This window comes from Heterodontus francisci, chromosome 26 (genome assembly GCF_036365525.1).
Source record: "Heterodontus francisci isolate sHetFra1 chromosome 26, sHetFra1.hap1, whole genome shotgun sequence".
Classification (NCBI taxonomy): domain Eukaryota; kingdom Metazoa; phylum Chordata; class Chondrichthyes; order Heterodontiformes; family Heterodontidae; genus Heterodontus; species Heterodontus francisci.
In genome coordinates, this window is record NC_090396.1 from 48753777 (window position 1) to 48774482 (window position 20706).

The following is a 20706-nucleotide window of genomic DNA, read 5'->3' on the forward strand; positions in this document are numbered from 1 at the left end:
CACCAGAGGGTCTTGCAAATCTTCAGGAGTCCTTCAGTGTGCTGGGCTCTCCTGGCTTCAGGCAGCCAGAGGATGGCTGCCAGGGTCACCCTATGCCACAGAGCAGATTGGTTAGCAGCCTGCCTCCACCGCAGGTGGTGGCGAATGGGTAGCATCACTTAGGAGCACTCAAAAAAGATTCAAGAAATCACTGTAACTGTACTTGGGCTTCACAGGTGTGAGTTCAATTTTTGTGGCATGTTGAATGGTGTACTGAGCCTTTATTAAATGTCACTTTTTGTTTATGATTGTCTCAATGCAGTGATGGTGGCCACAGCGATATGCTTGTATGGGTGGTGGTGACTCGGGCTGGTTGGGGTTCACCATGTTGTGTATGCTGATCAGATGGACCGTTGCCGAAGTACTACGCGCTGATGGGCGAGTGGTTCTGGGCTTCCAGCAGATGTGAGTGGCTGTAGTGAGCCTGGAATGTGGATCTTTGGTGGACGAGATGGCTGACTTGCAGCAGTTCAGGGGAAATGCCTCAGTCAAAGAGCTCCCTGAGCCTCCCTGGCACCCACTCTCCAACTGGACCCCAGACCAGTCAGGATGCTGTGGCTCCTCTTCGGCAACCTCCTCACCCTCCTTATCTAAGGATGCCTCGTGCTCTACCATGTCTTCAGCAGCCAGGGCTTCCCCCCTCTACAGCGCCAGGTTGTGCAAGGTGCAGCAGACGACCACAATCTGGGACACCATTGCTGGTAGATACTGAAGGGCGCTACCTGAGCGATTCAGGCACCTAAATCTCATCTTGAGCAGGCCAATGGTCTGGTCTGCCCAATGGGTGCTCTGGTTGTCGCGTGGCTTGCATTATAGCGTTCCTCTGCCTCAATCCATGGGTTCCTCACTGGTGTCATCAGCCATCTCTTCAGCGGGTAACCCCTATCACCAAGCATCCATCCTTGCAGGCGCACGGGGGGCGGGAAGGGTAAATAGCTGTGGCAGCTGGGAATGCTGACGAATGTTAGTGTCGTGACTGCACCCAGGTTAACGAGCGCATACATGCAATATCCAGTGGCGGTGGTCAGATGAGCTGGACGTTGAGGGAGTGAAATCCCTTCTGGTTGATGAAGGCCACTGGCTGGCCTGCAGTAATCCTGATGGCCATTGCATATAGTCAATGATTCCTTGGACCAGGAGGAATCCTGCCATGGCACTGAATCCTCTGGATCTCTCGGCCTGACTGTCCGCATCGGCTGTAAACTTGATGTATTGGTTGGCCTTCCTGAAGGGGGTCAGTCACAACCTTGGTGCAGTGATGTGCGGCCAATTGGGAGATGCTGCACGTCTCCAGTGGCAGCCTGGAATGAGCCTGAGACATCAAAATTCAGGATGACTCTGATCTACAGAGCCACCAGCATCGGATGGCCAGCCATGCAATTAGAGCTGACCTCCGCCACCATCATGTTGCACAGAGTTGTCACAGGCTCTCGGGACTGCACTCTGACATCAGGAGGAAGGACATCTGCTGCCGGTACACCCTGCCTACTGTGTAGCATGTCCTTGCAGGTCTTTGCGCCCAGTCCACTCTGTGGCCTTCCTCCCCTCTCCCATGAGGTTGCACCTGCAGGTGGCTATTGTCCTTGGCTGCCTGCCTGATTCTCCCTCCTTCTCCGGATCTCCTCCTCACTGGAGGAGCCTCCTCTGGAATGGACCATGCCCCTGGCACCTGCACACTGAAAAGATAATGAGGGTACCTTTGCAGTGATTGCTGAGAGCACACGCAATCCCAACTCTCTCAGAAATCTCTTCCAAGATGGCCCTGCCAGGAGGACCACTTGCTCAAGAAGGTGTGGCTGACTGCCCTTACTTTGTTGGATTGCACTTTTTCCTGCATTGAGTTTCCATGTGTTAGTTCGCACTGACTGCCATGGCCACTCCTGCTACTAGAGCGGTACTGCTCTCCTTATGGGCCAGTGTTATTATATACCAAACTGTGTTATGCCGCTCTGCCTGACTTCATGCAAAAGGGCTTGTACATCAGTCAATGTAGAGGCTCTAGCTTTTTCAATTCAGTTACTAAAACTATTCTTGCTGAGGTTACCTTTTTTTTTAGCTGCTGCAGACTTCTAGATCCTGTGGGAACAAACTAGTTCTTGACCCCCAATTGGCATGGTCTTAATAATTGGTAATCATAATATCAGAAGAATACCATCAATATTTAAACTAAGCAGACTGTAGAAACTGCAGAAGTATTTAGCCCATGAGTGTCAGCAGGCTTTTCGACTGCAGGGAATATCACAGCCAAACCCAATCTTGTCTCAACCCATGTCTACACAGATACACTGAATGACAGTTAGGGGTTGGAACTCTGTTTGATTATTTTCTTGGCATTCCACTGCCAGTGAGTTTAAAAATGGGACCCTTACTGCTGCTCTGGCTAAGAATAAGTAACTCAGAACAGACCAATATTGATTCCAGGTCCTCGCCACTCTTCACCAGCAGTTCTACACGAAGCGGAACATTTATTCACTGAATCATCAGTTAGAGTATGTGGCTCAATTTCAATTTAATGGAATAATATTTTCAGGTACACTGAAGTAAAATGTTAACACATGACACAAGGTGCTAGAACAAACTGCCTGTTAAAACCAGTGGAATTACATACTCTATTAGTCTGCTGTATTCAGCAAGCCTAGCAGGAATTAAAGTTCAAATCTGGGAGAATAAAACTGAATGGTGTCCATCATTAGGATGTGGAACTCTGACGCTCACTTTCCCCTCCCAATCTCAGAGACACTCACACCAAATAAAAACCCCAACTGTTGCATAACCTGAGATCAGCTAACTCAACATAAATTCAAATCTGGGAACTTCAAATCCATTTGGTTTTAGTGCTATGCTAAGGGGTAGTTACTAAGCCATCAGGGAGCTACAGCAGCAGAGAGTTGAGGAAAACTATCACGCCATAATATCTACCAACCATGGCAGGCATGACAATATAAATCAATTTAACAATAAAGTAAAGGTTCAGCAATTTTGAATGAACAACTAAAAACTAGAACATGTTGCAACAGCAGTTACAGTCAATAGGACACAGCTCATTAGTCTCTCAACAAGTTAACACATCATCGCATTTTAGTATTACAATGAAACGAATAAAATGTTTATAGTTCAACTTGTTCATTCACCCTTATATTTTATTTTGAATGGGATTGTTCCAAAAACTCTTTCTCCCTCATGAAGGTTCCCAATACCACCTGTCCTGTTGCAGTCAGGAGATCATGTCTGGTGCGATCAGCCAACTGCAGGTACATTTACATTTCTTATATCTGCCAGTTCTGAAGAAGGGTCACTGACCTGAAATATTAACTCTGCTTCTCTCTCCACTGATGCTGCCAGACCTGCTGAGTATTTCCAGCGTTTCTTGTTTTTTTTTCAGATTTCCAGCATCCGCAGTATTTTGCTTTTATTGCAGGTACGAATGTATGGTCAAAACTTGAACAGAGTTTTTGTTTGCCAGATTATCAATCATATTAGGCAGCAGTGAAGTACCATGTCAAATGGATGGACAGCAGAGTCAATAAAACAAGAGTTTCTTTATCATATGACGCAAAAACGAAAAGAACACCAAGACAGACCATCCAGTCATACAAAGAAAAGTGACATTACCGATGATAACATCGAAAAGTAAAATGTAACAGCAGCTCTTATGATTCAATAGACCCTTGGTTAGAATTTATTTTTTACTCATTCCATTTGTCCTCCTCATTCAGACCCCATTTAACCTTTGGTCAGGTGTTTCACATCTAGCCTTTATGTGACTGATAATTCGTAAATATCATCTAGCAAAGTGTTTCCTTTCAGATTACAGATAAACCTCTCCTAAGTCTTCATCGGAAATTGGGCCATACCAAAAGTTAGAAACATAGGATCCAGGAAGTTTTCTCTTAAAAATCTCTCTGGTGTGAAATTGGTGAGCCTTTATTTTTTTGTGAATCGTTGGCGCAACTGCCGCTCAATTTTTCAGGTGTACTCCAACTAAGGTGAGCAGGGTGAAATCACGTGAACTGATGGGAAACTTATGAGACTTAGAGGACCAAACCAAAGACTGAGGTGGGAGGCATTTTACTCTCAAAAAGATTTGACTGTTTCAATGTTATTAAATTGTCCATTTTTATTAAAAATGTCGCCACAGGTACTTTAAGTTGTCATTTGTACCCGAGGTGCTCAGGCAGAGCATTTGGTATAACTCAGTCAGTTGGAGTGATGATACTGAGCATCATCAAAAAGAATCCAAAAACTTAAGAAAATGTTCCAGCAGATACGAGTTCACGTAGTCAGGGCACTGAGTGTGTGTGGCAAATAACTTGCAGGATGTGCTGAGGCACTAAAGGGACCTCGGGAGAATACGGCAGCAAGCACAAACCAAGATGCATGGAAATGGAGAAGGGTTTAACATTTTTTCTTATGAAAACTAAAATAAAAATAAGACCCATAAAAACAGAATATTAATGAAAGTACACTACAGAAAGAAAAACAGTGGAGGGAGATTTTATTTGCTTGACCAGCAGGTTGGTTAGAATGTCGTGGGGAACCCTCAATTATGAACATACGAATTAGGAGCAGAGGTAGGCCATTCGGCTCCCCTGCCATTCAATAAGATCATGGCTGATCTGTTTGTGTATCGAGTTCCACACTCCCATCTACCCCCAATAACCTTTGATTCCCTTGCCTAAAAAGAATCTATCTACCTCCGCCTTAAAAATATTCAATGACCCCGCCTCCACCACCTTCTGAGGCAGAGAGTTCCAAAGTCGCACAACCCTCAAAGAAAATGTTTTTCCTCATCTCTGTCCTAAAAAGGCGACCCCTAATTTTAAAACAGTGCCTCCTAGTTTTGGACTGACCCACAAGAGGAAACATCCTTTCCACATCCATCATGTCAAGACCGTTCAGGATCTTACATACTTCAATCAAGTCTCCCCTCACTCTTCTAAACTCCAGTGAAAACAAGCCCAGTCTGTCCAACCTTTCCTCATAAGACAACCCGCTCATTCCAGGTATCAATCCAGTAAACCTCCTCTGAACTGCCTTCAACGCATTTACATCCTTCCTTAAATAAGGAGACCAAAACTGTACACAGTATTCGACATGTGGTCTCAACAATGCCCTGTATAAATGAAGCATAACATTCTTACTTTTATCTTCAATTCCTCTTGTAATAAAGGATAGCATTCCATTAGCCTTCTTTATTACTTGCTGTACCTGCATACTAACTTTGTGACTCATGCACTAGAACACCTAGATCCCTCTGCACCTCGGAGTTCTGCAGTCGTTCTCCGTTTAAGCAATACTCTGCTTTTTTATTCTTCTTGCCAAACTGAACAACTTCACATTTTCCCACATTAAACTCCATCTGCCAGATTTTTGCCCACTCACTCAACCTATCTATATCGGTCTGCAACCTCCTTATGTCCTCTTCACAACATACTTTCCCACCTATCTTTGTGCCATCTGTAAATTTAGCTATGATGCCATCGCTCCCCCAGGATTCAGGATTCCTCTATATGCTGTGGAATTTTACATCTGCAGCATGCCCATGACATCACTGCTCAGTTCTGCACCCAGAGGCTCGCCTGATTTGACATGCTTGGCCTCCAGTTGGGCAGGGAGTTAGTGAAGGCCGCAAGAGCTCCGTCGTGAGGGGTGGGGATGAATGGGGGTTAGGGGAGGAGGGGATTTCATTGGGGGAAAGGAGTGGTTGATTTGGGTGGGGAGAGGGGGAGGCTTGTTTGGGTGGGCTGCAAACCCAGTGGGGGAGGAGGGTGGGGAGAGGTCAGAGGCCCCATGGTTGGTGGGGAGTTAATCGGAGGCTGCAGGGCGGTTGTGATTGCAGGCCTGAGGGGAGGGGGGAGGATCTGAGGCCAGGGAGGGAGGTTGCAGGCCTGTGAGCGGGGGGGGAGGGGGCAGAAGGGGAGTGGTGGTGTGGGAGTCGGAGACTAAGGGGTTCGGATGATTGGAGACTCCTGGTGGGGAGAGTTTGGAGGCTGGTAGGGGTGGGGGTAGGAAGACAGTCAGGGGCCTCCGGAGGAGGGGGTCTGATTGCGGAGGCTCCTCAGACAGGCACCTGGATCTAGGAGATGGTGTAAAGTAGGGTTGTCCAATCTTTTTGGGCGGAGGGCCATATTGCGATTTTTGCTCGGTCTGGAGGCCGGTGAGCAAATTTCAAAAGATAAAGGCATTAAAAATTTATCTTACTAGTAAAAACAACAACAAATATGCATTTTTGTGAAGACGCTATAAATGAGAAGACAAATTTGTTGACCTACTTTCTCGTCACTATATTGAAAACTGATTTAGTGACCTACCTGGCATTGTTTTTGCTTTAATAAGTAGTCACTCTCTGCCCGCACACTTGATGTAGCAGTGCAAAGTATTCTGGATAGATGTCCATCTTTCAGGAGAGACCTTGGTCTCTCTTCCCCTCTCCCCATGCAGTGTGTGTGTGTGTGTGTGTGTGTGTGTGTGTCTCATTCTCTCTTCCTTCCCCCTCCCCTCTAGGACCAGGGGACACAGATTGAAAGTTTTGTGCAAAGGATGCAGGTGGAATATGAGGAAGCACTTTTTTTTTTACACAGCAGGTGCTAATGATCCAGAACTCGCTGCCCAGAAGGGTGGTGGAAGTGGAGACGATCAATGACTTCAAGAGGAAGTTGGATGGCCACCTGAGAGAAATAGACATGCTGGACTATGGGGATTGAGCCAGGGAGTGGGACTGACTGCATAGCTCCCTGAAGAGTCGGCATGGGCTCGATGGAGAGAATGGCCTCCTTCTGTGCCATAAATAAATGACTCTGACTTTCTCTCCCCTGTCTGTCTGTCTCTCCCCCCTCTCTCCATTGCCCTTTCCCCCCCTCTCTCCACCCCCTGTGTTTCCAATGTTCCCCGGGCTCTGCTCAGTGTTCCCCGCTCTCTCCGGTACCCCATATCTCTCCCTCAGCCCTCTCTCAATCTCTCTCTGCCCTCTCTCAATCTCTCTCAGCCCTCTCTCAACCCTCTCTCACACAGTTGCAGAGAGTGGAACGCTCTTTTAAAGTTCTTTTAAAAGTCAGTCCCAACAGACTCAGGGTTTTCTGGCCGGCTTTTTAAAATAAAAGTCAGAACCCACCGGAAAACCCCGAGTCTGTTGGGAAACAGCTGTTCCCGATGTCAGCAGCTGTGAGCTGTGAAACTGACAGCACAATAGTTTAAAAGCCAGACTGACAAAGGGAGATTTCTCATCTCCAGTCACGCTGAGGATGAGGAACGGCCCCGGGAACAGTCTACATCCGTGGGCTGGATGGAAATGTTTGACGGGTCAGATTCTGGCCCGTGGGTCGTATGTTGGACAATACTGGTGTAAAGGCACTTCCCTCCTGAATCTGCCAAATCTTCACCTCAATGAAGCTGCCAGATTTCCCCAGACTCACAGCCACATTATCAGATGTAAAGTTCCTGTTAAAGCCAGAAATGGGCGGGTTGGAGACGGGAAGCTGAATTCTCATACTTTAACCACCCCCTCCCCCAATTAACCCAAAGCCATCCACATTTTAGGTGAAAACTCTCCCCATTTATTTACTAATGTGGGCAGGAGATTCCATTTGGGGTCAGGACCCTGACGTCAGTACCATTTCTGGGTCCCAACAACTCTCCAAGGGAGGAAGCAGTCACAGGTCGGGATTTTCCCAGAGGTCGTCCCTAATTAGCTGCAGGCTGGGTTTGGCAGCCAATTGGCGCTGGCGGGTGCAGGAAGGAGGCGGGAGGTTGAAATTATGTACCCACTTTAAAGGCATGACAGCAGGCATTATTGTGGCAGCTGTCTTGCAATGGAATGGCAGGCAGAAGTGGGGGGGAGGGGAGGCAGAGGTCAGGCACCGGTGGCAGGGCTGTCCCTAGGTTTAGTGATGCTGCCCTTGAGGCCCTGCTGGATGCTGTGCGAGAAAGGCGAAGGGTCTTGTTCCTGGAGGGTGGCAGCAGAAGGCCACCCAGCCAAAACCAAGCAGGGTTGGCTGGAGGTGGCAGAGCATATGAGCAGCCACAATGTTGTGCAGTACCGCAAGAGGTTTAATGACCTTCTGTGCGCTGACAAGGTGTATGCACAGGACAGCCGGATGACAGGCCTCCAGGTCTGCAGCCACCAGCACGCACACCATCTGAGCAGCCTGAGGGTGCACAGTGCTCCTGAACATGGGAGAAATGTGTGGCCAGGGTCATTACTGACTGTCAGCAAGGCTCAAAGCTCTAGTGCCAATGAGAGTGGCAACACTGATAAATGCAGTATCTTATTTAAATGTCACACTGGAATTGGTGAGAGAGGCCAGCATTACTTTATCTCTCATTTTTGTCCTTGCAGGAGAGAATGCTAGGGAGAGGGCATACACTAGTGTCCTAGTTCACCTTCCTGACTGCAATGGTGGAGCTGGCATCTGACATCATGAGGGTGGCACCTCATGAGGAAGTGGGCGATGGAGAGATGGGAATACCTGTAGGAGAGGGTGAAAGAGATTGAATTCTGTAGATGAAGGGGATGGAGTGCACTCTTCCCTGTCCGACAGCACGTCAAAACTTCAGCTGTATTGGGAAGCCTCAGTTCTGCAGAGACATCTGCTGTCAGAGGCAAGTTCTCATGATCTCCTTCTTATGTCTCCCACTGGGCGAAATATGGAGACAGAGCATGCCAGTGTTACTTCAGCATCACTGGGAAACTCGGACGAAGTGGAAGCCACAGACCCAGTACTGTCACAGCATTCAAGCACACCATCCACCAACGCAGATACACTCTCATCAGTGGATACTCATGCATGGTTAGAAAGGGTGCACTGGGTGAATAGCACATCACAAGTGAGCAGGAGGAGCAAGAGAGGCAGAGGCAGCAGTGGGTTGGTCCCCCTCGGAGGGTAGAGGGCAGACACAACCATGTTCATGCACAAACTGTGCGGCTGTACTTTGACCAGCAATGTGAGATGTGTGTTCACATGTTGGTGTACCCTGAGGCAGTATGGAATCATAGGCTGAGAATGAAGGAGTCCATTCAGCTCATGTGCTCCATCATGGCTCAGGGTTTTGAACCATGAGCTCCTCCACTGAGAGAGTGGCCAACCTCTTGCAGAGCCATGTGTGGCATCAGACCAAGTGGATGCAGGAGCAGTGCACTGACTTGCATAGAATGTATGCAACATCTGTAGCATTGACCAGTCAGTGGCACTGATGGTGCAAAGATGCAATTGTGCCCCAGCTGGTGGACCCCTCCAGCAATCCACAGTGCCAAAGAGCGACGTAATCACCAAGAGGCTAATGTGGAGGGAAGCAATGGTCTTTGAACATTTTGGGCACTGAGACCACTGGAGAGATATGTACCATGCATTGTCAGTAAGAATGGAACCATTCAAACTTGTGTGTTTAATGGATGTGTTCTCAGAGGCAGAGCAAAGTGAGTGCCAGAGCATGCTGTCCTGCTGGATGAATAGCGCTCACGTGAATCGCGCCTCAATCAGATGTTCCCTGGCATTCACGTCATCCTGATGCGTGCTTTGACTCCTGAGATAGCCCCAGCCACCTTCCTGCACAGCACTGGTACCATTCTGCTCTGCATCTTTGTCCTCCTCCGATGAACTGTGTCGATCTAGCGACATCACCCTCCTCAAGATTCACACCTTTTTGCAGGGCCACGTTATGGAGAGTGCAGTAGACCACCACAATGCACATTCCCCTTGCAGGAGTGTACTACAGGGTGCCACCCGAGTGGTCTAGGCACCAGAACAGCATCTTCAGAAGGCCGATGGCCTGCTCAACGGTAGTCCTTGTGAGCAGATGGCTTTGATTGTAGCACCTCTGTGCCACCTTCTTAGGGCCATGTAAAGGTCTGAGTAGCCATCTCTTCAAGGGATATCCCTTGTCCCCTAGTAACTATCCACTGAGTTTCAGTGGTGATATGAAGAGCAGCAGCACCCTGGACTGCCAGAGGATGAAGGCATCATGCCAGCTGCCAGGAAGGCAAGTGCACACATGCGTACAGTTCTTGCTGTGGTCGCAGACCAGCTGAATATTTAGGGATTGGAAGCTGTTCCTGTTGACGAATCTCACTGGCTGCTCAACCGGTGATGCCCACTTGGGTACAATCGATGATGCCCTGCACCTGCATAATCCAGCGATGGAGGCGAATCCCACTGCCCTTTGTGCTGTGAGGCCCCATCTATTTGAAATTGTATGCACTTCACAGCTTTTGCAAATAGGGCGTCAGTGATCTACGAGATACAATGGTGTACTGCTACTTGAGAGACGCCACCAAGGTCGACTACTGATCCTTGGAACAAGCTAGAGGTGAAGAAGTTCAAGGCCACAGTGACTTTGATGGCTACTGGCAGGGCATAGTGAACAGTACTGGGAGGTCTGGGGTCTTCACAAATCGCAGATACCATCTGCCTACATAGGCGCAGTTTCCTGTGGCACTGTTTCTCTGACATGTTTCTTCTTCGGCAGTACACCTGATGCTGGGGTATGGTCTTCACTGCCTTCCTGCCCCTCATTCCTCTTCTCTGCCCTCCTCATGCCCAGGGTTCTGCATCTGCTCCTAAGGATGTTGATCCTCAACGTTACTCATCCCTATCTCCGAGTACCTTAATCATACGTCCAGCTATTGCCTTGCTTGCTGTCAGCTGCACTCACAATGCTAACTCTACCCCCTCTTATGGTCCCACAATCCTGGAGGGCCACGACTCACTCAACTGTCCGAGCCCGCACAAACCACTTGCTCTGCTAACTCTGCTCACCTGATGGCCACTGTGTGCCAGTGGATAAGCACCCCTCTCAGCCGTGCACCCTTTTATGAACCCATCTCATTGAATGGCATGGCCATTTTACTTGGAAGGTGCCAGTTCCAGCGTGGATCTTGTACCTTCCCACAAAAATTGCAGACTAGCCCTTAACGAGCTGATAAGAACGTTAACAGGCTTAATTGGAAATTGATCCAAATTGGGTGGGTTGCCAGGCCCCGCCTTCTCCCTCCTCAGCAAAATTGCTGACTGTCAGAATGGCATCGGGGAACCAGCACAACAGCCGGCGTCAGGAAATTACGCGACTGCCCATCTCTGTTCCTGCCCCTATTTGGCCACCAAAATCTTGCCTGTGTGTAAGGGGAAGAATTGCTATGTGTAATATTGTAAATGAATTCAAAAAGACCACGTTTAAGAATTTGTTAAACAGCAACCAAAGCAATTCTTCTCCTGTGATGTAAACATATTATCCCTCTCCCAATCTATGAAGGATTTAACTGTATGAAAATGTTTTGAAAACAATTTTGGGTGAGTTCTCTCAGGCTGTTTACTATTTCAAAAGCATAAGAGCTTGGAAAAGAGAGTGATTTGAGTTAGTTTATTGGATTTCTGACAACCTATCCATTAATGTAGCTGATTGTCAGATTAGATTCAAGATATAAACTGTTTCCATATCCAGTTATTTTCTCAGTATTACACTTTGTATTTTAAGGCTTTTAAAAATCTTAGCATTTGCTTTTGATTGTTCTATTTAATACAGTCACAGTGTAATAAACATATCAAAAAATTAATTTATGGGGATAATTAATGATTCTGAAAAATTGAAAAAACCATAGAAACAAGATGGAAACATTCTTGGAAAATCTAATCAAATAGAAGCACTCAAAAACAGATGTTGATTTAGTTTCCACAACTCTGTTAACCTTTTAAAGACTTCAGCTGTATTTCTGCAGCAAATCATCTTGAGCCTAAAACTGTTGAGCCTAAAAATATTGAGATTTGTCGAACACTGATATCCTTTGGTACTATTATTGTGCATTTATTTAATTATTTCTGCAGTAACGTGATGCTAAATTGGCCACAAGGAGAGAAAATCCGGGACTCTGGATGGAGAATTAATGAGGTGTTTTGCAAGTATATCACTGTACTAACCCCTTATGCCATGAAATAGTAAACTATGGAATGTCTTTTCTCAAACTCCACCCCTAATATAATTTCCTAAATGGTTATTTCCAGCGCGTAGTCACGCTATTGGACCATTTGTGACCATTTTATGAAGTTGGGATAATTATGTAGAGTTGCCTCATGGGTGATTGGAGGAAAGAAACAGTAATCAGATGAGTCTAACTTCTTACCTGATGGTCTGGCCTCAATGACATATCGGCTGATTGGTGCCTTGCCAGCGTCGCCACTGGACCAATGAATAGTAATAGCTGATCCATATCTGTAGATCAATGGCTCACCTGGGGGGCCGGGAGCACCTTGAGGGAGGGGAAAACATATACAATCAATAGAAAGAAGAAATACCTTGAATGTAATACATCCTTTCACAACTTTAGGAAATCCCAAAGCGCTTCACAGTCAAATAAAAGACTTCTTTGAACGGCTGTCATTATTATAATGTAGGAAATGTAGCAGCCAAGTTGCACTCATAAAATGTGTCACAAATGATTAGACAACCGTTCGAGTGGTGTTGGTTGAGAGATAAATGTTGGTCAGGACACCAGAATTCCCTTGTTCTTCAAATAATACCAGGGGATCTTTTAAGTCCACCAATATTCATCTTACTTTCCACATTCATCAAAGAAAAGGCAATTATTTGGAGAAAAAGTGCAACCTCAGGTTCCTCTTTTTAATAACATGCTGCCTCCTTTCCTTTTCTCTGCCCCATCTTCAAAATGTGGGAAGCATGTGAATTTCTTTGTTTCAAAATCATCTGCCTCAGTCACTTCTTCACCTGTCCTGGAATCCTCTTTGCGCCCTGTATCTTTTCCCCATGTCAACATCATTTTGTCGCTTCTCCCTTATCATTCATGCAAATTCCATTCAGCTCATCACCACCGAAAAACTCATCTAACCTGCATTCAATTGCTTTCTGCGGCAACTCTACATAATTATCCCAACTTCATAAAAAGATCACAAATCTCAGTTTGTGGATCCCCTTTCCTCAGGTTCTCAGACCCTTACTGTTCAAGATGTCCATTGTTTTTCTTCCCCACCCTCTCAAAGAACCCATTCTTGATCTTCCTGTCCTCTCTTAATACTGCTCTTTTCAAACTTGTCTAGTTCCTTAACGTTCAGTATGTCACACATCCCTCCCGTCAGAAATCCCTTCAATCCTGTTTTCACTCTACCCATTGCACCAACCATTTGCAACAAAATCTCCAATTACACATTCCTTTGTGACTATGAGTGCAGTACGTTATCCCTACTCATTCACGTTGACCTCAATGCAGTGCATGACATAGTGGACCACTCCATTCTTCTCCACTGTCTCGCCACTCTGGTCCACCTTTGTTGTGCTTCTCTAGCCTCGTACTACTTCAGCCAGTTCCAATGAAATTGCATAAAAGCTTTCTCCTCCACTCGCGTATAGGCATTTCAGATGATCCCCATGGCTACATTCTGGGCTCCCTTCTATGCCTCAGCTAAATTTTGCCTGTTGGTGACATTATTCACAGCATGCTGACAGACAGCCTCTCTGCGACCACCTTTTGTTGTTTAATCACCTGTGTGCTGACAGCCAACATCAGGTCTTGGATGAGCAACATCCTACAACTCAACATTGCTAAGATCAAAGCCATCCCTGGTTGATTCCCATCAAATATTCTACACCTTAGCTTCTGATGCCATCCTTCTCCCCGGCTGCCCTGTCAGGCTGAGCAATCTCAGTTTCTTGTTTAAATTATGTTGAGATTCAAATCCAACATCCTTGCTACCAGAAAAACTGCCTATTTCACCTCCACATGACTTGATTCGACCAACTCACTCCTACTGCGACAGGAACACATATCTATTCTATTCCAGACATGATTATTCCAATACATCCTTCAGAAATTTTAACTTGTCCAAAAATCCACTGTCTGCGTCCTATCCCGCAGGGTCTCACTGCCTTTCCTTGAAAAAAAAATGCTGATGTTAATCGACTCCTTATACTCTGATGCACATATTTCAAAATTTGAGTAAGGTTTTAAGCATCAGTTACTATTTCTGCAGGGAGTACAAGGGAAACTCAGAGGACGAGCATAGTAAACTGCTTTTGAACAGTTAGAATGCAGTATTTTTCTAAACAAAAGCCACCAATTTAGAGATTTTTTCATGTAAAGTATTGAAAAAGTATATAAGTATTATACTGAGAGTGAGATGTTCTCCGACCCTGGACAGATTTGTTTGAGAAACTACATTCTTAAAGCAGAATTAAGTTGAATTTGCTTTAAGACTTTAGGCTGGATTTTATGTCGGGCGGACGGGAGCTGGCCACCGACGTAAAAGTCGGCGGCTAACTCGCTTCCGTCCTCGAGCAGGATCCGTCCCGCAATTTACAGGTCTCCAGGCTTTAATTGTTCCGAGGCGGGACTTCCCACCCGCTTGAGGGAGGAAGTCCCACCTCATTGAGCTGCCGGCCAATCATTGGGCCGGCAGCTCTTAGTCCCAGCAGCGCCACCGGGAGCGGAGGCCACTGCTGGGACTGCAGCCCAGCTGAGGACATGGAGCCAGGACTCCAGGTCAGTTAGGGTTGCCTCGCCGGAGTGCTCGATCGCACCCCAGCGAGGCAAGGGTGGTTGTGTGGGGTGAAGGGGGGCATCTTGGGTCCTGGGAATGGTTGGGGAAGTGGGGGCGGCCCTCAATTGGGCACTCTGTGCCCATTTGTCAGGGCCCACCTCCAAGGCACTGAGAGGCCGCCAGCTTTCACTGGGCGGCCTTTCACATCTTCTGGATGCCCGCTTGCCAAAGGTAAAATCCCTGTGGATTGGGTGAATGCCCTTAAGTGGCCGTTAAGTGGCCACTTAAGGGCCTTGATTGGCCTGGGGTGGGTGGCCCATTTCTCACCACCCCCCTGGCCCATGTAAAGTGGGGCGGAGGCAGGAGCGGGTTGGGAAGGCCCCCCGCCACCATCTGGCTCGCTGGGATGGCATAAAACTCCGGTCTTGGTCTTGAATGCTGTTGAAAATCTAGGCTCCTGGTTATAAATGACCTGGCAGTACTTGAAGCTATCATTAGGTCCGCATTATAAACATTTGCAACTTAAAACATTTGAAATGGTATAGAATATGATTTGGTTTTAAAAAAACATATTGAGTTACCTTCTCCAGGTCCAGTGGTGATATTTGCCTCAATTTCTGGTCCATATGTGAAAGTTTTTGCTTTGATTTGGTAAGTGTAAGTTACGCCATCGGACAGGTCTTTTATTTTCATCCATCGAGGACTGTTTCCTTTCACATCCACAGTTACAATCTTACTAACTCCTGTACAGTGAGAGAATTACTGAAACCGGGCAGCGTACAATATGTCGAGGACAACAAAAATTGCAACAGATTAATTATGGTAAAAGATGAAGAAGTACACAAGGCAATCACTTGGAGATCAGAAATCAGTAAATCCAATCTCAGCAGCATGCTTCATAATATGTAATTCTTTTCTCCTTTTGCCAATTTTCTCCCTCCTTTTCTGAAGATGAACTCCATGCTGGGGAGCAGTTACACAGACACAGGTGCCCGATGGAATTTTTGTCAGCTGGTCATTATTCATGATTAAATGTGCGATGATGCAACGATAAAAGTTTTGTTGCTTAATATATTTTTTCCTTCCTTCAATTTTCTCTTTTCCTTTCTAATTATTGCATTTATTTCAGTTTTTATTTATTTTTTATTTTTTCCTCTTTTTGTTCATACTTTTCCTCTGCTATTTCATTTATTCCCATGTTTCATTCCTTCCCTAACTCATTGTTGGTGAACTCGCTGTTCTAAGCCTCTGTAATTACCACAGCAAGATTAAGTGAATCTAAAAGTTGACTTCTAAGAATTAACAGACTTTCATTGATTGGAGCTCTCCATGAGGTGGATTCCTTCCACTGTACCTTTACCTTCTTTATCCTTCTATGCTAGTACAATTGTTTTAGAATAGGTTTACAAACTATGGGCTGGATTTTACCAGCCCTTTGGAGGTGAGCTGGGAGTGCTGGTAAAATGGCAGCGGAAGGTTGTCGGCCAACATCTTCCCTCCGCTATGGCATTTTACCAGCAGCGGGAACCTCAGGGGGGCAGCCAATTGAGGGAATTAAGTGCCCAATTAAGGGCCACTTCCCGCTCCCGCAGGCATTTTACCAGTAAACCCTGGGTTCCTGGCAGGGGGACCTCCTTTATCGCTGCTCCATGGCCACAGAGGGCCCCCCCCCCCCCACAGCCTCAGTGCTGATGGAACAAGAACTTACCCACCCCGACCCCACCACCACTGATTGCTGGGACCTGCCTGCCAGGTCCCGGCAAAGTTAGAGAGAAAACTTAGCAGGTTTTCAAGGGCGCCTTGGCATTGAGGTGCCCTCTCCTTCATCCTGCAGCCTCAGCAGCGGCCACTTCTAATTGGGCTGACAGTTCTGGGAAAGCAGGCTGCCATCGTCAATTGGACAATTGGCCGACGCTAGTAAAATGCCACCCCAAGGTCCTGCTGCCTGCTGGAGCAGGGTCGGTTCTCGCTTTCGGTCCTGGCAGCCGGACTTCTTAACTACTGATAAAATTCAGCCCTACATGCTTACCATCAACAGGTGTGCAAGGCTCATAAACTAGTCGATATCCTTCAATTATTCCATTTGGATATTTTGGTGCACCCCAGGACACATTCACAGATGTCGTCGTCAGTTCACTGAATCGGATGTAGCTTGGAGCACTTGGAGCTGTTTTTGGAAAAATAAAATTGTTAATCAGCCACACAAGTTATCTGTATTCACAAATCATACAATGAGGAGAAACCAGATGTTTGATAAATAAGACCTTTTAAGATTTGTACTGTTAATGGAGATATTTTTAATATTTAACATTTTCCATTCATGTTCACGATCTCCATGGCAAGGCACACGGGAGTCAGTATTCAGGTCAAGATCAAGGGAGAGAAGTTGAGAAGAGAGAGAGAAAGAGGAGAGGAAGGGAAAATGAAGCAAAATTGGGAATGTATGCGTGCATCTGTATGTATTTATCAAAACATCTGTATGGATTTCCTGCCTACAAAATCTTATTTCCTATTGTCAGGTTTTTGTCACACATTTGTGTCACTTTTTCCCATTATAAAGTCAGCATGGCACAAAAACTCAGCAACAAAGACTCTTGCATTGTCTCTCCATGCCTGTAACTTGTTCTCCTTGACTATAAGTGTCAAGAAAACCATGGACAAGGGACATCTCTGCCCCTGATCACACTAAATAACACCCCACTGGAAGTGGTTAGTGGAGTGTTCAATGGTTTGATTGATCTGGGTTTGATTGTATTAGTCTATCCACTGATCAGAGTTCACTGTGCTTGATTGCTTAAGCCTATGGGTGGAGCTTAAGAGTTTATGAAACTGAAGCTTAAGAAACAGGTTGGAAGGTTCGAGTAAACACAACACTGTTCCAAAAGACATTGTACTGAAATCTTGTAAGTGCTGAGATATTTTAAAGTACTCTAAACAAACTTGTTGTTGATTTAGAACTAGTATCATCTCTGCATTGCTCTGAGATAAATCAGATATATAAAATATCCAGCAAACCAGCGAATACATAACAGTTAGCAAATTCTGCCACCTTGGGTCCAGGGTGACAGTCAAGCTGTCTCTTGATGCCATGCTTGATACACACATAAGGAAAGAAACTACCACCTATGGTCGACTTGCGAAATGCGCATGGGATAACACCAAGCTGACCCTCAGGACCAAGCTGATGGTTTATAAGGCTTGTGTTTTCAGCACCTTGCTGTATGGCTGTGAAACATGGGTGACTTACAGCTACCAGGGAAAGAAGCTCAATAATTTCCACCTTCAGTGTCTCCTGCACATTGTGGGTATATCCTGGCAGGACGAAATCACAAATGTGACAGTCCTCTCAAAGACAGAGCTCCCAAATGTGGCTTCACTAATCAAATAGAGGCGGCTTCGGTGGATTGGACACATCTGCAGGATGGAAGACGGTCGTATACCCAAGGACTTTCTGTATGGTGAGGTAGCCGGGGCCAGACGACCAGTGAGGTGCCCAAAGCTCCACTTTACGGATGCTTGCAAGCATGACATGAAGGTCCTAAATGTTGACTATCGCACTTGGGAGTCACTAACTGGCGAAAAAGGGAAATGGCGACACATCCTATGGACTGGTGTGCACTACAATAACGAGCAGTGGCTACAGCAGCTTGGCAACAGGCGCCAACGTCAAAAACAACAACTCACAGCATCACTTGGCAGCTTCACGTGCAGCACTTGTGGCAGAACCTGCCTCTCAAGGATTGGCCTTCACACCCATCAACAAAGGTGCTCCAAGAGAAGACACCCCACCTAAATGGATTGTTTGCTGCGTGTCCATCATCTTTCGTAGATAGAAGGATGCCAACCCTATCCTAAAGTCTGAAGTCCACATTTATTCTGGAAATTGCCCATGTAAACTTGTCATGCCATAATTACACGTGCTAGCCACTGAATCTCAGTTTTGCACCCAAGTTCTCAGCTAGTACTGCAGAGAAAACTTGTGCTTCAAGCAACTTTACATCTCTGCTTTCCAAATTACTGTTTGTTTTGATATTTAACTATAAATATTTTCAAATCAAAATATTATATAAAAATAAGTACAGAATGTATGAGTTTAAAATGGGGCCTGAATTACATCTGCTTACCCTGTTTCAATTATCTCCTACATTGTACCGCCACTTTACCTGAAGACTACACTTGGTCTTATCTTCCAATGTGCATTGCCAGAGGATGTATATCCTTATCTTTCTAAGATAATATGAAGAGGGAGGAGGGAAGTGCATATAGAGGGAAGGGGAAGAGGAGGATGAAGGGAGTAAGAGAGGTAAGGAATGAGAGGGAGGGGATGAGAAAGGGAGGAAGGGAAGGAGAGATGGGAAAAGGAAAGAAAGGTGAAGTCTATGGCAGAGGAGTGGGGCAAGGGAGGGGAGAGAAGTGGGAGGGTAGATGAGACGGGGGAAGGGGAGTCGGGGGAAGGGGAGAAAGGGGAGACAGACGGAAGGGGAGACAGGCGGAAGGGGAAAGGGGAGGCTAAGGAGGGGGGCCAGGGAAAGGAGAAAAGGAGGAGGAAAAAAGAAAAGCTGGTTAGGGGTAGAGAATGAAGGAAAGGAGGGAGGAAGGGGAAAAGGGTTATAGAGGGGAAACTGAAGAGGTATCATAGGAGAGGGGGAGGGTAGGAAGGTGATAAGAGGTGTGGGGGAGGGGAGGGGAAGAGGGTAGTATTAAAGTGATCGCATTTCCTGCCTCTTCCCCATTGAACTACCCACACAACCCGTGTAAACATTCCTCCCCACTGCCCCGTTACACCGTTTCCACTTCTCCTTCAGCTCTGTCTTCCTTCCCACTTCATTCTCCTACCTCCCTCCTCTCTCTGAAGAGACATGAGCTAACACTTCAGAGCAGTACTGAGGGATTGCCTTCCTGACAATAGTGACAAAAGTGCTGTCTTTCAAATGGGATGTCTAACCAAGGCCCCAACTGCCTGGGGGTCAAGTATATGGACCAGGTCCAATGGAACTATTCAAAAAAGAACAGAGGAATTTTCCCAGTACCATAGCCATCATTTATCCCTCAACCAATACCATTAATACAGATTAGTTGTTATTTCTGCTACCTTGCTTTGTGTAAATTGGCTGCTGAATTTCCCTATTTACAACAGTGACCGTGAAACACTCTGGGACACCCTGAGATTTGAAAGTTGCGACATAAATGGAATTCTTTCAGATTCCTTTCATTATTATTTTTGTAACCTTTTACCCTATTTCTTTGCTGTTTTGTGAAACTGTTTCAATCTAGTCAATAACTAGAAAGGATCCCTTCACCATTTGCTCTTTCCAGCTTCTTGCAGTTCCTGGAGAAGGCCAGACACTGCAGAGTACCAATTGACAAAGAGTGTTTTGAAAAAATGTCTTTGAGGCTTTCGCCAGCAGTTTATATTATTAAATACCAAGTGAATTTTATAATGTGCTAAATAATATCTAAGACACAGCTAGCTTTTTTTGACAAACGATCTACAGTATTTAAACTATATAACCCATGCTCAATCTCCATGGCAAACTTTCAGTAATGTACTGATTTCTCCAATAAAATACAGATAACTTCCACTCTAAGGAGTTTCTTATGATCAAAACATTATATTTAAGAAATGTGAAAAGATAGTATTGCTTTGATTCCAGAAATAATTCAATTCCCAATTTCACCTTTAGCCAATTCATCAATTTAACGATTATTTGACGGCAAAGATGTACCTTGATAAGCAGCCCAGGGTAAGCTGTTGTTTAAATTTATTTTTTCACAGAATCGCAGAATTGTTACAGTGCAGGAGGCCATTCGCCCATCATGTCTGTACCGGTTCTCCAAATGAGCAATTCACCTAATGCCATTTCCTTGCCTTCTCCCAGTGACCCTGCACATTCTTCCTTTTCAGATAACAGTTTAATTCCCTTTTGAATGCCTCGATTGAACCTGCCTCCACCACACTCTCAGGCAGTGCATTCCAGATCCTAACCACTTGCTGCATGAAGAAGTTTTTCCTTATTAATATAAAACCAAAAAAGTGCTGGAAATACTCAGCAGGTCTGGCAGCATCTGTGGAGTTAACGTTTCAGGTCAGTGACCTTTCATCAGTTTTTCCTTATGTCGGTTTTGCTTCCTTTTGCAACCACTTTAAATCTGTGCCCTCTCGGTCTCGGTCCTTTCATGAATGGGAAAT

General features: G+C 45.9%; 1 protein-coding gene across 1 annotated transcript in view; it reads right to left on the bottom strand.

The window, feature by feature from the left end:
* The window catches only part of LOC137384323 (protein sidekick-2-like), a 506965-nt gene that overhangs the window by 126325 nt on the left and 359934 nt on the right, over positions 1-20706 (bottom strand). Inside the window, exons 36-38 of the mRNA XM_068058191.1 lie at positions 16546-16683; positions 15098-15259; positions 12149-12274 (exon numbers count right to left, since the gene is read on the bottom strand). Coding sequence (XP_067914292.1) covers positions 12149-12274; positions 15098-15259; positions 16546-16683 — 426 coding nt within the window. The remainder of the gene's footprint in view (positions 1-12148; positions 12275-15097; positions 15260-16545; positions 16684-20706) is intronic.